The sequence below is a fragment of the Trichosurus vulpecula genome, chromosome 2, assembly GCF_011100635.1.
Source record: "Trichosurus vulpecula isolate mTriVul1 chromosome 2, mTriVul1.pri, whole genome shotgun sequence".
Lineage (NCBI taxonomy): Eukaryota > Metazoa > Chordata > Mammalia > Diprotodontia > Phalangeridae > Trichosurus > Trichosurus vulpecula.
This window is the reverse complement of record NC_050574.1, coordinates 374,210,464-374,229,169: the sequence shown is the minus strand read 5'-3', so window position 1 is coordinate 374,229,169 and position 18,706 is coordinate 374,210,464. Positions and strand designations below refer to the sequence as shown.

Genomic DNA, 18,706 nt, shown 5'->3' with positions numbered 1-18,706 from the left:
GTAATGGATACAAGGATTTAGGGGTGGACATTTGAATTATTAATAATTATTTTGGGGATGATTGATTGAAGAGATTATCTTGCTGGGACCTAGGGGTGGATCACATTTGAATCGTTAACCAATGTTTGGGAATGTCACTGAATGATATGTTTTGCTTTATAATGAATGATATGTTTTAGTTTCCTTTGTAATTGGATCACAATGTATGTTCTAGGATACATGGCTGATTAGATTATGTATCCTATAACAAGGGGTGGAGTGTAACCAGAATGGCCTTTGTTTTCTTTGAATGACTCAGCTTACCTCATTGAGCCTCTGGACACTGTGGCTTGCTCTTCCGGGGCAGGAGGCCCGGGGAGCATGCCGGGAAGCAGACAACTTCCTGTGTGATGAGTCATGGGGCTGGCTGAGGGGAGGTGTTAATGTCTATGCTAGGGGGAGGGGCCAACTCAAGAACCAATCAGCCCTGGTCATTCGGGCGGAGCTTGATGATGTCAAAAACCCTATAAGAGGGGAGAGGACAGCTTGAAGATCCTCTCTTTTCCTTTTCCGGTTGGAGCCAACGACAGTTACAGAGGCAGTTACGACAGTTACGTCAGTTACAGCCACAGCCATAGCTGAAGCAGGAGCTGCCAGTAGCAGAGCTAACCTACGGGAGAAAGCTGAACAAAGACTTCAGGCCATTACAGCGACAGTTACAGCGACAGTTGGAGCCAGAGGCAGTTACAGAGGCAGTTACGACAGTTACAGTTTCAGTTACAGCCACAGACACAGCTGAAGCAGGAGCTGCCAGTAGCAGAGCTGACCTACGGGAGGAAGCTGAACAAAGACTTCAGGCCAGTGGGTAATCTTATTACCATCGAGGGGGAAGCATGATCTTGCTTTACGCAATCATGCTTCTCTGTAGCCTCCTGGTTACTCTTGCAAGGCGTACTTATTGGGCCTGGAAGCTTTTGATCAACATATCAAAATGGGGCTTCTGGTTCATGGGTTGGTTACTGTGGAGCCTAAATAAATGTTTTGATTCTTCTGCCTTCTACTTTGAGAGTTTCTTATATCCGGCGGTTCCGAACCTTTCAGACATGTTTATGATCCTCTTTGAGATTATAAACTCTGCCCTCCTGATACAGCAGGGCAATTGGGGTTAAGTGACTTGCCCAAGGTCACACAGCTAGTGTGTCAAGTGTCTGAGGCTGGATTTGAACTTGGGTCCTCCTGACTCCAGGGTCAGTGCTCTACTCACTGAACCACCTAGCTGCCCCAAAGTATTGCTATAAATATTCTGGTGCATAGGAAGACTTTCTTCTTATTGATAATTTCTGTTGGACATAAAGCCAGGCCTGGAGTCTGGTTCAAAAGATATGGACATGTTAGTCACTTTTTAATATATAAATATATATATAATCTATACCAAACCTTGACCAGAGAAATTTGGTAAAAACATTTTTTTTCCCATTCAACCACTTCCCTTCTTATCATAGGTGTATTAATTTTGTCTATGCAGAAGCCTTTTGGTTTCATGCAATCAATGTTAGCTATTTTATCTTCTGAAGTTGCATCTACCTCTTGTTTGGCTAGGAATATCTATTTTACCCATAGGAGGGAAAGGTAAATGATCTGCTTCTCTTCTGATTTTTTAAATATGATTTTTAATATTAAGATCACATATCCATTTAGAATGTATAATAGGATATAGTGTAAAGTGTTGGTATAAGACCAATTTCTGCCAGAATGTTCACCAATTTTCCCACCAATACCTACCAAAAAAGGAGTTTTTTTCCCAAGTCATTTATGTTTTCCATTTTATCAAACTCTGGGTTATTGAGTTCCATTATTTCTGATTCTCCCTAGTCTAATCTGTTTCACTGATGCGTCTTTCTATTTTTAAACCAATACCATATAGTTTTGATGACTCCTGCTTTTTAATAGAGTTAGATGTGTGGAATGCTATTCCCCCTTTGTCTCTATTTCTTTTCATCATTTCCCTTTATATTCTAGATCTTTTGTTTGTCCAAATAAATTTTGTTATTATTTTTTATTGAGTTCTAATAAGTATTCCCTTGGTATGTTGATTGGTATATCATTAAAAACATAAATTCATTTTGGAAGCAATATCATTTTTATCATTTGGGCATAGCCTCAACAAGAACATTGAATATTACTCAGCTATTTAAGTTGTTTTTGATTTCTTTAAGGATCATTTTGTCATTGACTCTATATTAGTCTTTTGTATGCTTTGGCAGGTCAATGCCAAGATATTTTATGCATTTTCTAGTTATTTAGAATGGGATTTTGCTTTCCGTTATGGCTTCTTGGATTTTGTTATTATCATATAAAATGCTGTTAATTTTTGAGGATTTATTTTGTAGCCTTTGTAACTATGCTGAAAGCTATTAACTATCTCAATTAGTATCTTTGCTGATTCCCTAGGATTTTCCAAGTATACCATCATATCATCAACAAACAGGGATAGTTTTATCTCCCCTCTACTTATCTCTGTGCCTTTAATTTATTTCTTTTGTCTTATTGCTGTTGCTAGTGTTTCTAGAACTATATCAAATAACAGTGAAAAGAGTGAGAATCCTTGCTTCACTTCTGAATTTACTGGGAAAGGTTCTGGTGCATTTTCATTGTGTAGATGTTTGCTTTTGGTTTCAGATAGATGCTTGCTTTTATATATTTTTAAAAGGTCCCTTTGTTCCTCTATTTTGTAGCATAAAAGAGTATTGTACTTTGTCAGAGGCTTTTTCTGTACCAATTGAGATGATCATGTGGCTTTGGATGTTCTGGTTTTTAATATGACTATGTTGATTGTTTTCCTAATGTTGAACCATCTATGTATCCCTTGTTTAAATTTCACTTAGTATTTGTGACACAAAATCCTTAGGCAAAAGTCAGTGTCTATTATGTATATTATGAGTTATATTTTTTATTATACTTTTTCTTTGAAAGATTATTAACAAAGGGCACCCAAGTTAGGGCCATCTTGAAATTAATATCCAGGAAATAGAATAGATAGTAGAAAACAGTGCTAACTGCAAAATTCATATTTTCAGATTTTGAAAATTGTCCCAAACAGATTACTTTTCCATTTTATTTTCTAACAAAAGAGTCTTTATTAGAAATTGTTAAATATCAGTGTTTACTTAAAGAGTTAATACAAACAGAAGATGCAACTTAGGTTTAACAATTGCTACCCAACTGAGTTTTAAGGCTAATAGCACTGTTAGGTCATGAAATTTGTATTTCGTGATGTGTATTGAGGGATATGACTGCATATTAAAAACATAAATGTATTCTCCAAGAAAAATATGGAAGTTATAATTTCAGCATGTAAGCACAACTTTGAGGTAGAAGTCATTTAAGTGATTCGCTAGGCTCTCCTTTAATTTCATACATGCTATATAATAAACTTAAAAATTTGTTACTATTCCAGTGCAATGGAAGAAGTTAGAAAACACCACTTTAGAAATAATGAGTAGAGTGTATCATACAACTATTGATAGAAAAGAAAGCATTTAATTAAATATTTTTATAATTAAGAATCAACTAAATGTAATCAAAAGGCATGTGACCCCAATATCATCTATTTTTCTAGCTTTAATAATTCAAAGACAGATATGCTTACCTTTAATTATATTGGGTTTTGGTGGCATGCTGAACTCATATACTGTTGGTTCAGAGTATCCAAGTCTATTTGCAGCTGTAATTTGTACTTCATAACCCATGGTCCACTGTAAATGCTCCAAAACTATGTGATCTTTATTACCCTGAACTTTTTTCTCAAGCCACTGGTCTTCCTTATCTTTCTGTCAAAATGAGAAAAAAACACACTTTGAATATCCAATAGCTAATAACTTTTTTCAAATAGTAATTGTTAGGATATATTTTAAAAATTATTTTATGAAGATTATTGTCTACTTTATAAAAGAATACGTAGGTGCCTCTTTTTAAAAGAATATCTATCTGGAGGTGTCTCTTTTTCGATATTTTCCTAAGAGAAGTAAATTTATCTTTATATATTAAGGTAATGCATGTGTGATAGTGAAGGTCTGTGATACAGTGGTATGTTTATGGTAAAGCTAGTTGTTGTTCAGTCAGTCACTCAGTCGTGTCTGACTCTTCTTGACCCTGGGGAACATAATGTCTAACGAGTTTTCTTGGCAAAGACATGGATGGTAGTAGTAAGGCTAGAGTACATTAATGCCTTTTTCGAGGCAGTGCCAAATGCTCATACATATAATTATGGCTGTTTCTTGGTTAATCTTAAGAACTGAGTATCCAAAGCATATTATATAACCAGTATTTTCAGTTAAAACTTTTATTTTTCATATTTTATTTTGCATATCATTAGATCTTCATGTAAGTTTTACCCCAGTTTCATTTAGTTTTCCTATAACAATGACACACTTCATACATCTTAGCCTTTCTTCTCTGGGGGGTATGTATTGAAAGACGGTGCTATGTTTTTCAACAGTACAATGTCTGGAAAGCCCTCTCCTCATATCTCAAAATAACTCTCAATAAAGACATCATGATGATGTTTGACCTGGTGGTCCAGCTTTCTGGGCCAGATCTAAACTAGGCCAATCCAGTGATTTTAGGCTTGAGTGTAAAAGGCAATAAAAGGGACTCAAGGATCACAAACACAGTAAAAATCACTTTTACTAACAGTGGATTAAAAGAAATAATTTTAAAGGAAACACAATAAAAATAAAACACTATTCTCCTCTGCTTCTAGAATGAGCGTAGCAGACTGTTACTCATATTAGCAAAATATTCCTTGGAAGGCAACAATTCAGGTAGAGCTTCTTGATAGTCCTCCAAGCTAGGCTCCTTTTAAACCCTCCTATAACCAAAGAGCCTTTCTATCAAAAAACTAGCCCAACACCATGCCTGTGTGGGACTGTCAAGAGGGGTGAGGGTGGGGGGGAAGAAGCTTTGGCAATGTGTGGGGTGGCAGCGGGGAAAGGAGAATATATGTGTGTGTGTGTGTGTGTGTGTGTGTGTGTGTGTGTGTGCGCGCGCGTGCACACGTGCACATGCCTGCGAGTGTGCAAGCACGTGAGTGCCCTAGCACAAAAGAAGCACTGCTAGCTTTTAGGTAGCATGGATTTTAGTGGGCAATTCTTTATTAGTGCAGAGGAGCTTTTATATATACATATATATGTATGTATGTATGTATGTATGTATATATGTGTATGTATATGTATACATACACTATAGCTTTCTTAGTTTTTGAAAGATGTTACTGGTCAATAAAAATAATTTTAAGATTTATGAGAAATTATCTAGTTTTTACTTAGCTCTTACTAAATAAATAGCAATATTTCTTGAGGCATTTTCAGCATTTGGGATTTATTTATATAAAGTATACTAAGTATTTTTCTATTAGTTGGAGCATAGGTATAAGGTGTATATGTATACATATATGTGTATTGTGTGTGCATATGCATCTATATCTATCAGGCTGGACACAAAGATCATGATTATGATAATATTATTTATTTCTTCTGAGTAATTTTTTATCTTTATAACATTTTTAAATTGTCCACTTACAGTATGAAAAATTTTCACGCACCAAATGCCTTCATTGGTATTTTAAAAAGTTAATTTAGCCAAACCTGAATTTAGCAACACTTGCACGTAAGTTATTATTTTTTACTTTCAATCTACAAGCACTTAAACACTCACAATTATGCCACTCACAGGGAGCATCCTTTGGAGGCAGATCTACAAGCAGAACAAGTCTCCAAAGACTGACCAGCACATGGGCCCTTGGGGGGCAATATAATGTAGGGCAGTGGTTCTCAAAGTGTGGCCTGGGGCCTCCTGAGAGTCCCTGAGATACTTTTATGAGGTCCACAAGGTCAAAACTATTTTCATAATAATATTAAGACGCTTCGATTTGTAATAAGGTAAATTTTGATTGATATAATACACATAAACACAAGTTCTTTGGGGGAGTCTTCAATAATTTTTAAGAGTGCAAAGCCAAGTTTAAATAATTCTATCAGACTCGATCATTAATTTATAGTACTTTAGCTTAAAGATTAAATCTATTTGCCCTCCTTTCTTTTTAATACTCATCTCTGTTTAGTATGACAACATAGCAATTCTATTCTGTGTCAGATCATGGTCTATCTGGTATCTGGCATTGGCAGTAAGAAGGGGATTTGAAAGTATGTTGCTATTTATGATATTTCATCAAAAAGTTGGGAGACCTACCTTTTCAGACTCAGTAGCTTCACAGAATTTTAGAGCCCCGAGTTATTTAACCCACACTTTTTATTTTCTGATCAGGAAATTGAGTTCCCAAGAGGTGAACTGAAATGCCCAAGGTGTTAGAGTAAGTTAATAGCAAAGCTGAGACTCAAACTCTGCTCTTCTAATACCTGGCCTCATGTTCTTTATAACCCAATAGCTTAGTTTCTTTAAAAACATTTTTTTTCTCTTTTGCTCTGTTTCTATCATCTGGACTTGATGGCCTTTAAGGTACTTTCTAGATCTGAATGAGGAAACCAAGACCCTGAGAGGTCAGTTGACTTGTCCAATGTCACTCAGAAATGGGACTACATGAAGTTAATAGTCAACCATATACAAACTCAAGAAATCACAGTAGAAGCATCTGGATTACTTGGGTAATGACCAGACTGATGCATTAGGACAAACAGGAGAGTTGGTTACTCATATAAGCAAATGATTATGTTGTTTCATTGATGAAATAACGTGTAATATGTATTGTATGCCATTTGCTTTTATTTTATTTTATTCTTAATTTATGGAAAAAAACATTTCCATAACAGTATAATAAAAAAGATGACTGAACATGAAACTTCAAATCTATTATGTACAACTTTCTGTTCTTTTAAAAAAATATAATAAAGTTATGATGTAAATTTCTTTTTTTCCTTTTTTGGTAATATAGTACGTTTCACTATACTATGCATTATTGCTACTGAACTATGTTTCTTTACTGTGAATGTGGTGTGCAATATTTGCCATATACTGCTCATGTTTTTATCTGATGTGTAATTTTTTTATTTTTTCCCAATTACATATAAAGACAATTTTAAAACATTTTATATTTAAGAAATAAGGCCTTTGTCAGAGAAACCTGCTGTAATTTTTTTATTTCCTTCCATCCTACTTTCCGCATTTATCCTTCTCTTTCTCCTTTCATGCTGTCCATCCTCAAAAATGTTTTGCTTCTGACTACCACCTCCCCCAATCTACCCTCTCCTCTTCTATCACCTCCTCCCTTTCTTTTATCCCCTTCCCCTCCTACTTTCCTGTAGGTTGAGAGATTTCTGTACTCAAATGAGTGTGTGTTGTTCCCTTTCTGAGCCAATTCTGATGAGAATAAGGTTCAAGCACTGCCTGTCCTACCCCTTCCCCATTTTCCCCTCCACTGTAAAAGCTCTTTTGTGCCTCTTTTATGTGAGATAATTTACCCTATTCTACTTCTCCCTTTCCCCAGTGTATCTCTGCACACGTTTTATATGATTTCCTGATGGAGCTTTCCCACCTATATGTAGAAATTAATAAAGATTTGGGCATTGTATAGCAGCTTTGAGCTTAGGCCATGCGAACAATGCTAACTTCCTTCAGCTTATTTATTAACTGAGACACATACTCATGAATTTCTCAATCTTCTCCATTTTCTTCGACTCCAAAGCAGAAGTAAACAGGCACATATGGCTCTCTCTTAAACTTTAGGAATCATTTTTGGTAATATTGTGTGTATGTACTAGAAATTCCACATGCTGACTCCATGGAGACTTTTGTTGTGGGGCCTGAGATTTTTGTTTTTGGGTCTCAGGATCCCTAAGGACAGTTAGCAAAGTGTAGTTGGGACATTCAGGTTATGGGTCTCTCTCAGAGTCCTGAGGTATGTTTTTAGGCTTTGATTTTTACCAAAGTCAACATCTGTCAATCAGTTGGTAAACATTTATCAAGCTCCCACTGTGTGCCAGGCACTGTGCTAAATGCTAGTGTGTGGGATACAAGATTGTGAAAGCTTCCCATGGATAAATCAGGCAAGGTAATACTCAAATAGTACAAATTTAGTTGGGATGTAGACCTCACTAGGCCTAAGTTTCGTTTTTCTGTAAATTATATGATTTCAGGGAAATCAGGTGGTCTCCCCCTCTCCCCCTCCCCTAGCCTACTCCCATGCCATCATCTTAACATTGAAATTTCCCTATAAGGTAATTCTGTAGTTTCTATGCTAGTATTGGGTAAACTTATTCTGGGATAGATTGTGAGGCCACCTGTCCCAGCAAATAGTCCTCTAGGGGTGGAATTTCTTAGAATTGTTTGTACAAGGTTATATATCCCCTTGCTTGCCTTCTCCCCCTTGCCTCTCTGCACTACCATCTCCGCCCTGGTAGTAGGAGATGCCCAATTCTCACGAGACTTGATCAAATAAAGCTTCTGTTTTGTTTCTACCTTTGAAAAACCGAGATACCTCTGTTTTTTTATTTTGAGCCTGGGGTTTGTCCCACACACTAGGTATAGAAAAAAGGGAAGAAAAAAGTCACTGCTCTCAAGGAGCTCACAATCTAATATCTCCCTAAGATGGCATGTTGTTTACAAAGTTTCTCCCTTGATCAGAGTGAATTCAGGCTGGGAAGTCAAAAAATGAGAAGTACTTTTTCCCATATAACCTTAGGAACTGTAGTAGCTGCCTGGCTCCTTGTTGGAACCTGTGCATACTGGGAGAAATGGTCTGTTAACAGTATGACATGATTCTTACAGTCTCCTTCCTGAGAAAAAAGTCAATGCAATTAAGGTACTCTCCAAATATGTGGCATAAGTTCATTTCATAGATCTTGTGGATGAAAACTTTATAAAATTAAGAGGAGAAATAGTGGTATTGCCAGACAAAGATGTTTTGAATACACTTAGCACAGACCACATTATTCTGGTGCCATTTTGAGGCCAAAAAAATTTATTCCTCTCTCTCTCTCTTAACTAAAATGTTCCAACTCATCATACTATAGCCCCCAAATGCATGGAAAAGCATCGATTGATTCCTGTTACCATGGATGGAGTCCTTTAGAATCTGGTACAGCATTTCACTATGCAGCTTCAACTCCAACTTTCACCACTGTCTTAACAGTAAGTTCCCCTTCAAAGAATGAAACTTGGACTCCCAAGAGTCAGCACTTCACTTTGCTACTGGCATTACTTCTTGTATCCCTTCAGCATATATCTGTTCTTGCAGCTAATCATGTAAAGACAACTGAGGCAAAAAGGAATGGCATGGTGCAAAAAAAATATAAATTCCTATATACTGGTAGGTGGAAGTCCCTTATGCACAGCTATACTTCCATTTGATTGTAAATTAGCTCCCTTTGGCCCAGCAACATTTCTCCGTAAGTTGTTACGTAAACAATGTTCAACACCCGCGCTGCAAAGAAGTGAAGGAGCTGAAATTTCTTATCTTTTTTTCAGGGTCACTCATGGTTGTTACAATTATATAATATTCAGTTTTGTCTGTCTTTCTTAGTGCTTCCATTAACATTGTTGTAGTCATTCTGCATATATATGTCTATATATATATATATATAGCCTCTATTATTTCATTTTCATTAGTTAATTTAAGTCTTCTCATACTTCAGTTTTCTTCATTTATAAGATTTTATGTGAGCACAATTATTATCTATTTTACTCAGGTGACAATTTGTTTAGAAATTCCCCAATTAAATGGTATCTACTGTGTTTTCAATTCACTGATGCTACAAAAAGAGTTGTTGTAAATATCTGGCTTTAGGGGGCAGCTAGGTGGCGCAGTGAGTAGAGCACCGGCCCTGGAGTCAGGAGGACCTGAGTTCAAATGCGACCTCAGACACTTGACACATGTATTAGCTGTGTGGCCTTGGGCAAGGCACTTAATCCCAATTGCCCTGCCAAAAAAAAGCAAAAAAAAAGAAAAAAATCTGGCTTTATATGGGGCCTTTCTATTCTTCCGTTCCTTGGGATTTTTGCCTAATACTGGACTCTCTGGGTCAAGGGTATGGCAAATTTTAGTCACTTAATTCCAAATTGCTTTCTAGATTGGTTGAACCAATTCACAACTCCATCATCAAAGTATTTGTGTGTTTATTTTTCCATAGCCCTTCCAATATTTTGTAAATTGTGTGTGTTAAAACCTAAGAGCTGTTTCATTTGCATTTCTTTTATTATTCTTTACTTGGAGTAATCTTTTAGATTTAAAATGAGTAAGGAGTAACGAATACACTATTTTAAAATCACAGGCAAATATTTAAATTATAAACTATCAAAATATCACACTTAAGGCAGCTAGGTGGCTCATCCTTCTGAATTTAAGTCTCACCTCATAGTTACTAGCTGTATGACCCTCACCAAGTCACTTAACCTGTTTGCCTCAGTTCCTCATCTGTAAAATGAGCTGGAGAAGGAAATGGCAAACCATGAAACAAATAAGAAAGAGATTAAGGAGATGAATAGAGGAAATGGCAAACCACTTTGTCAAGAAAAGTCCAAATGGGGTCACAAAGAGCCACACAGGACTGAAATGACTGAACAACAATAACATTATTGCCTTCCTTAATCTGCCCTCTCTCTTATCACTGCACTCCTTTCATACCCTTGCCCCTCTTCCCTCTTTGGTAAGATAGATTTTATTACCCACCTAAATGTGTGCATGTATTCTCACCTCTTTAAACCAGTTCAGATGACAGTGAGGTTCGAGGGTTGCCCCTCCCATTTTCCTCTCCACTGTAAAAACTCTTATTTGTGCCTTTCTTTATATGAGATAATTTCCCCCATTCTCCCTTCCCTCTTCTAATGCATCCCTCTTTCTCACCCTTTCATTGCTTTCAAGATTATCTCAACATAATCAACTCATACCTGTGCCCTCTATGTCAAATCCTTTTAAACTGCTCTCATATTGATAAAATCCTTTGGGGTTACATGTATCATCTTCCTGTATGGGAATGTAAATAGCTTAACCTTTTTGAGGCCCTTATGATTTCTTTGTCACATTTATTTTTTTAAGTACTCTCTTGAGTATTTACTCTCTTGCATCTTGTATTTGAAAGTCAAATTTTCTAATCATCTCTGGTCTTTTCATCAGGAATGCTTGAAAGTCTTTGATTTCATTAAATGTACATTTCCCCCTGAAGATATATACTCAGTTTTGCTAGGTTGGTTATTGGTTATTCTTGGTTGTAATCCTTTGTCTCCCAGAATATCATATTCTAAGCCCTCTGTTTCTTTAATGTTATAGGTGCTAAATTTTGTGTGATCCTGACTATGGATCTATGGTATTTGAATATTTTCTTTTTGGCTGCTTGTAGTATCTTTTCTTTGATCTGGAAGCTCTGGAATTTGGCTACAATATTCTTGGGAATTTTCATTTCGGGATCTCTTTCAAGAGGTGATCAGTGGATTCTTTCAATTTTTATTTTACTGTTTGGTTCTAAGATACTGGGGGAGTTTTCCTTGATAATTTCTTGAAATATGATGTCTAGACTTTTTTTTAAAAAAATCATGGCTTTCAGGTAGTCCAATAATTCTTAAATGATCTCTCCTGGATCTATTTTCCAGGTCAGTTGTTTTTCCAATGAGATATTTCACATTTTCTTCTATTTCCTCATTCAGAGTCAAAAAAACTTTGTTTTATTGTTTCTTGTTGTCTCATGGTGTGATTAGCTTCCACTTGCCCAATTCTAATTTTTCAGGAGTTATTTTCTTCAGTGAGCTTCTGTACCTCTTTTTCCATTTAGCCAGTTTTGCTTTTTAAGGAGTTCTATTCTTCAGTGAGTTTTGTACTTCTTTTACCATTAGGCCAATTCTGTTTTTTTTTAAGGTGTTGTTTTCTTCAGTATTTTTTTGTGCCTCTTCTACCAAGTGGTTGTTTTTTCATACTTTTCTTGCATTGCTTTTCATTTCTCTTCTCAGTTTTTCCTGGACCACTCTTATCTGATTTTAAAAATAATATTGAAGTTCTTCCAAGAATTTTTATCAGGCTTGTATTCAATTCACAATTTTTCTTTGAAGCTTTGCTCGTTCTGAAATTGTTGCTTTCTTCTGAGTTGTGTCTTGATCTTCCCTGTCACTACAGTAGCTTTTTATGATTGGGTTGTTGTGGTTATTGTTTGCTCATTTTCTTACCCCACTTCTTGACTTTAAACTTTATGTTAAAATTGGACTCTGGTCAACTTGGGGTGGGGAGGTTCACACTGTCCCAAGTTTTGGGCTTATTTGTGCTGCTTTTTTCAGAGTTAGTTCTTGGGGTTTGGAAGTTTTTGGTGCTTCCAATGTGATGTGATCTGGGGAGAGATGTGGTCACTGTTCTCCTAGTCTGCACTCTGGTCCTTCCCCAAGTGGGCCCCTGCTCCCTTACAACTGCAAGCACTCATCTCTGCCTTAGAACTGAGATCTGGAAGTGGGTATGGACAATGGAGTTGCCAAATAGCACCTAGTTCTGCACGCCATGCCAGCACAGTCATCATCTGTAATCTCTTTCTGACCAGTTGTCCAATCCCCTTACTGTCTCTGGACTGAGAGCTCCTGAAGCTGCTGCTGTCATATGCACTGTGGGCCAAGCCTCACCTGAGTGTCACAGATCTCTCCTTCTGATCTCCTAAGTTGTCTTGGGCTGGCAAAATATCTCACTCTGACCTTTCCTTGGCTCTGCCACTCCAGAATTAGATTTGAGACATTACCTTAAAGTTGTCTGGAGGGGAATGTGGGGAATGCTTGGTTGTAAAGCTTCCTCTACTCTGCTGTTTTAGCTCAGCCTCCTTGTGCTTTTTGATAAGAAACTGTGAATCTTCCCATAACTAATTTGGGTTGATGAGCCCTGTGATTTGTTAACATCATATGGGTTTTGTTTGGGCACATCTCAGCTTGTGCTTGTTGTTCAATTTAACCATGCCAAAAGTATACATTAAGGATGGTATTGTGTAGGTGTTTATTGCTATAAAGCGTTCTTTGTGTTCAGCTTTGAATTCAAAATGCTATTGTTTTATAATCAGTTTCTTCTTGAAAGCTTTATGTGGCTTCCCTGGTTCAGCTTTATGTGGCACCCACTGGTTCAGTTTGATTTCCAGATTTAAGCATTAAGTCTTTGATCTCTATTTTTCCTTTTTGTACATCACTATCTCCAGACACTTTTGTCCATTCCCAATGTAGGATTTTGTTTTGCTTCATTGTGCATATTTGCTACAACAGCCTTTTTTTTAATGGGGTGGGGGCGAAGTATAAGGGAAAGAAAATAAGGCACATGAAGTCCCTCTGTGTATAACCTGGGTTGGAATTTCTTTGCTTATCATGTTTCCATTTCCTTCACTTTCTCAGGATATAAATGATGATTTGGCTTTTTTTTTGGGGGGGGTCTTCATTTTCATCATTGATTTTTATTTGGATTTTAAAATTTGTTAATTTGTCTTTTCATAATGCTCAATAGCATTGAGAAAAATGGTCCTAGCATAATTCATTACCCTGCTCTTAGTCTTCTGTGAATTCTTGCATAGATGTGGATAAAATGATGGCTTTATGTAATTTAATAAATGTTAGAATATGAGGTCATCTTTGTTAGGGTCACTAAAAAAAGCATCTTTGGGACAACCACAGGAAGAGACATGATGACAGCAATGGTATGTTCTTCATCCTGTTCCCACATGGTTTTGATGTCTAACACAAGGACTCTTATTTGGAGAGCTTTCATTCCATATGAGAATTGTTATGGTGCTATCTATCAAAAATGTTCTTAATTCCTTATGAATCAACATTATGTCAGAATTTGGGCATCAGTTTTTTTTAATGTGATAATGCGTTTATTTCAGTACAGTTTATTTGTGGAATTCTTAAGGATAATTTGAGGTCTATATTTGTAATATGGGCAGCTGGGTGGCACAGTGGATAAAGTGCTGGGCCCAGAGTCAAGAGGACTTGAGTTCCAATCCAGTCTCAGACACTTATTGACTGTCTGACCTTGGGCAAATCACTTAATCCTGTTTTCTTCAGTTTCTTTTTTTAAAAATTTATTTTATTTTAGTTTATGGGATAAAACATGTATTTCTATAACAGTATAATAAAAAGAGATGATTGCACATAAAATTGCAAATCTACTATGTACAATTTGCTATTTCTTTTAAATATATTAAATACATAAAATTCCTATTTAAATATATAAATATTCCTTTTCAATATGTATTATCATGCAAATTTTTTCCTCACCCCATGTCCTACAGATGGCTACCATTAGACACAAATATGTATATATATAATATGTAAAATCATTTTATAAATACTTCTATTTATCAGTTCTTTCTATGGATGCAGTTAGTGTCTTTGTATGTCCTTTTTTTGTTAATCTGGGTATTTATAATAATCAAAATGACTTATTCACTCAGAGTTATTCTTAAAGCAACATTGCTGTTACTGTTACAGTATTCTCTTGGTTCTGCTCATTTTGCTCTTCATTATTTTGTGCAAGTCTTTCCATGTTTTTCTAGGATCACTGAGGTCATCATTTCTTATAGTACAGTAGTATTCCATCACAATCATATACTACAACTTGTTCAGCCATTCCCCAATTTATGGGCATCCCTGTAATTTCCAGTTCTTTGCCATCACAAAGACAACCGCTATAAACATGTTGGAACATATAGGTTCTTTTCCTTTTTCCCTAATCGTCTTTGGAAATAGACCTAGTAGTTGTGTTTGGGTCAAAGGGTATAGGCAGTTTAATAATGCTTTGGGCATAATTCCAGATTGCTCTCCAAAACGGTTGGATCATTTTACAATTCCACCAACAATGAATGAGTGTCCCAATTTTTCCACATCCCCTCCAACATTTGTCATTTTCCCCTTCAATAATTTTAGCCAATCTGATAGGTGTAAAATGATATCTCAAGATTGTTTTAATTTGCATTTCTCTAATAAATAATGACTTAGAGCATTTTTAATATAACTATAAAATGTTTTGATTTTTTCCATTGGAAAACTGCCTGTTCGTATCCTTTGACCACTTATCAATTGGAGAAAGACTTACATTTTTATAGATTTGACAAAATTCTTTACGTATCTAAGATATGAGATCTTTATTTGAGAAACTGTCTATAAAAATTCTGTTTGCCTCAGTTTCCTCATCTGTAAAGTGAGCTGGAGGAGGAAATGCAAACTACTCCAATATCTTTGCCAAGAAAGCCCTAAATGGGGTCATGAAAAGTTGGACACAACTGAATGACAAATTTGTTAATTTATATAGAAAAATGAATTAGTGTCTGTGGCAGACTCTGAATTAAGATCTTTCAGACTTCAAATCTAGCACTATTGATTATGCCATCTAGACCTCTTCACTAGTTTAAGAGGTGTGAAGAAGTTCCTTGATTTTAAACTTGATGGAATTGTAGGATAAGGTTTTCAATGCAGAAGGAAAGCTTCATTATTTATGCAAGCCATTGGCTGGCTGAAGAATCAGATATGCATCTGGTGGCCTTAAAAGGTATGAGCAAGCTCTGAGAAGGAAGTCATGAAGAACTCAGCTCAAGAAAGGCAATCAACCTTTAATTTTCCCTTGTTCCTTTTCCAGAATAATTCAGTGGAGGAAGGGAGGAATTTCCCTCTCTTTTTCCTTACTCCATATCAGAACCCAGCTTCTGATGTATAATTCTGGTCACTCAATTATGTCTTGCCAGATATTCAGCATGTGCTCAATTTTTGCAACCTATAATAATATATTGCGTAGCTTCTACCTTTTCTTTGCTTACCTATCCTTAAAATGATAATGATTTTTCTAATTTCTGATGTCAATGATCTGTTCTTGTATCACAACTACATAGTTATCCTTCTTACCCTTACTTACTTCTTACCCTTATCATATACTTACCTTACCCTTTCTTTCTGTACACAAATTCAAAGACTCAACCATTTGTTTGATGCTTATTTTTCAGCATATTGTTTTGTGAGTTCATGTGGTTGTCATTCCTGGAGGGTCTTTTGATTATCTCTTTGGATCATAGCCATTTTATAGACTCTATTAGGAGGCAAACCTATTACATTTGTCAAATCCATAGTATGCACCTATTATCAGCCTAGATTAATGCTGAAGGAAGTTGTATCTATTTGTTCAAGAAGTATCTTTGTAAATTTTTTTCTTTTTTTTGTTTGTTTCCTTTTTTATTTAATATTTTAAGTTTTCAGCATTGATTTTCACAAGAGTTTGAATTACAAATTTTCTCCCCACTTCTACCCCCCCCACTCCAAGATGGCATATATTCTGCTTGTCCCATTCCCCAGTCAGCCCTCCCTTCTGGCACCCCACTCCCCCCCATCCCCTTTTCCCTTACTTTCTTTAGGGCAAGATAGATTTCTATGCCCCATTGCCTGTATATCTTATTTCCTAGTTGCATGCAAAAACTTTTTTTAACATCTGCTTTTAAAACTTTGAGTTCCAAATTCTCTCCCCTCTTCCCTCCTCACCCGCCCTCCCTAAGAAGGCAAGCAATTCAACATAGGCCACATGTGTATCATTATGTAAAACCCCTCCACAATACTCATGTTGTGAAAGACTAACTATATTTTGCTCCTTCCTATCCTATCCCCCTTTATTCAGTTTTCTCCCTTGACCCTGTCCCTTTTTGAAAGTGTTTGCTTTTGATTACCTCCTCCCCCTATCTGCGCTCCCTTCTATCATCCCCCCTTTTTTATCTCCTTCCTCCTCTTTTCCTGTGGGATAAGATACCCAATTGAGTGTGTATGTTATTCCCTCCTCAGGTCAAATCTGATGGGAGCAAGATTCACTCATTCCCCCTCACCTGCCCCCTCTTCCCTTCCAACAAACAGCTTTTACTTGCCACTTTTATGTGACAGAATTTACCCCATTCTATCTCCCCCTTTCTCCCTCTCTCAATATATTCCTCTCTCATCCTTTAATTTGATTTTTTTAGGTATCATCCCTTCATATTCAACTCACCCTGTGCTCTCTGCCTATATATATATATATATGTATATATATATATATATGTATGTGTGTGTGTGTGTGTGTGTGTGTGTGTATATGTATATATGTATATATATATGTGTGTGTGTGTGTATTTTCCCTTCAGCTACACTAATACTGAGGTCTCATGAATTATACACATCATCTTTCCATGTAGGCATGTAAACAAAACAGTTCAACATTAGTAAGTACCTTATGATTTCTCTTTCTCGTTTACCTTTGCATGCTTCTCTTGATTCTTGTGTTTGAATGTCAAATTTTCTATTCAGCTCTGGTCTTTTCACTGAGAAAGCTTGAAAGTCCTCTGTTTTATTGAAAATCCATATTTTTCTTTGAATCATGATACTCAATTTTGGTGGGTAGGTGATTCTTGGTTTTAATCCTAGCTCCATTGACCTCTGGAATATCATATTCTAAGCCCTTCGATCCTTTAATGTAGAAGCTGCTAGATCTTGTATTATCATGATTGTGTTTCCACAATACTCAAATTGTTTCTTTCTGGCTGCTTGCAGTATTTTCTCTTTGATCTGGGAGCTCTGGAATTTGGCAACAATATTGCCAGGAGTTTTCTTTTTGGGGTCTTTTTGAGGAGGCGATCTGTGGATTCTTTCAATTTCTATTTTACCCTCTGGCTCTAGAATATCAGGGCAGTTCTCCTTGATAATTTCTTGAAAGATGATATCTAGGCTCTTTTTCTGATCATGGTCTTCAGGTAGTCCAATAATTTTTAAATTATCTCTCCTGGATCTATTTTCCAGGTCAGTGGTTTTTCCAATGAGATATTTCACACTGTCTTGCACTTTTTCATTCCTTTGGTTCTGTTTGATAATATCTTGATTTCTCATAAACTCACTAGCTTCCACTTGCTCCAATCTAATTTTTAAAGTAGTATTTTCTTCAGTGGTCTTTTGGACCTCCTTTTCCATTTGACTAATTCTGCCTTTCAAGGCATTCTTCTCCTCATTGGCGCTTTGGAGGTCTTTTGCCATTTGAATTAGCCCATTTTTTAAGGTGTTATTTTCTTCAGTATTTTTTTGGATCTCCTTTAGCAAGTCATTGACTTGTTTTTCATGGTTTTCTCACATCATTCTCATTTCTCTTTCTAAATTTTCCTCTACTTCTCTAACTTGCTTTTCCAAATCCTTTTTGAGCTCTTCCATGGCCTGAGACCAGTTCATGTTTTTCTTGGAGGCTTTTGATATAGGCTCTTTGACTTTATTGACTTCTTCTGGCTGTATGTTTTGGTCTTCTTTGTCCCCAAAGAAAGATTCCAAAGTCTGAGTCTGAATCTGAGTCCATTTTCGCTGCCTGGCCATGTTCCCAGCCAACTACTTAACCCTTGAGTTTTTTGTAGGGCTATGACTGCTTGTAGAATAGAGAGTACTTTGTCCCAACTTGAGGGCCTGCACTGTTGTTTTCAGAGATATTTCTACACAGCAAGCTCTGCCACACCAGTGCTCCTTCTCCCCCAAGAACCACCAACCCTGACCGCAATTCAGATCTGAGCAAGTTCTGCACTCCTGCTCGGGTCTGTCACTTATTTCCTCCCACCAGGTGGCCCTGGGGCCAGAAGCAACTGCAGGTGTAGTTCTGTAGCTGCATCACCTCTGCTGCCCCGGGGTAGTGGCCAAACCACGAACTCCTTTCACTCTGTCCCCCACAGTTTTTCCCACTAATCTCTTCTGTTGTCTTTGGTGTTTGTGGGTTGAGAAGTCTGGTAATTGT

The 18,706-nt window shown here is 36.6% G+C and overlaps 1 protein-coding gene across 1 annotated transcript in view; it reads right to left on the bottom strand.

Moving 5' to 3' along the window:
- Positions 1-18,706, bottom strand: part of NCAM2 (neural cell adhesion molecule 2) — a 295,617-nt gene that overhangs the window by 29,014 nt on the left and 247,897 nt on the right. The window contains exon 15 of the mRNA XM_036744902.1: positions 3,629-3,809. Within this exon, the coding sequence (XP_036600797.1) occupies positions 3,629-3,809 (181 nt within the window). The remainder of the gene's footprint in view (positions 1-3,628; positions 3,810-18,706) is intronic.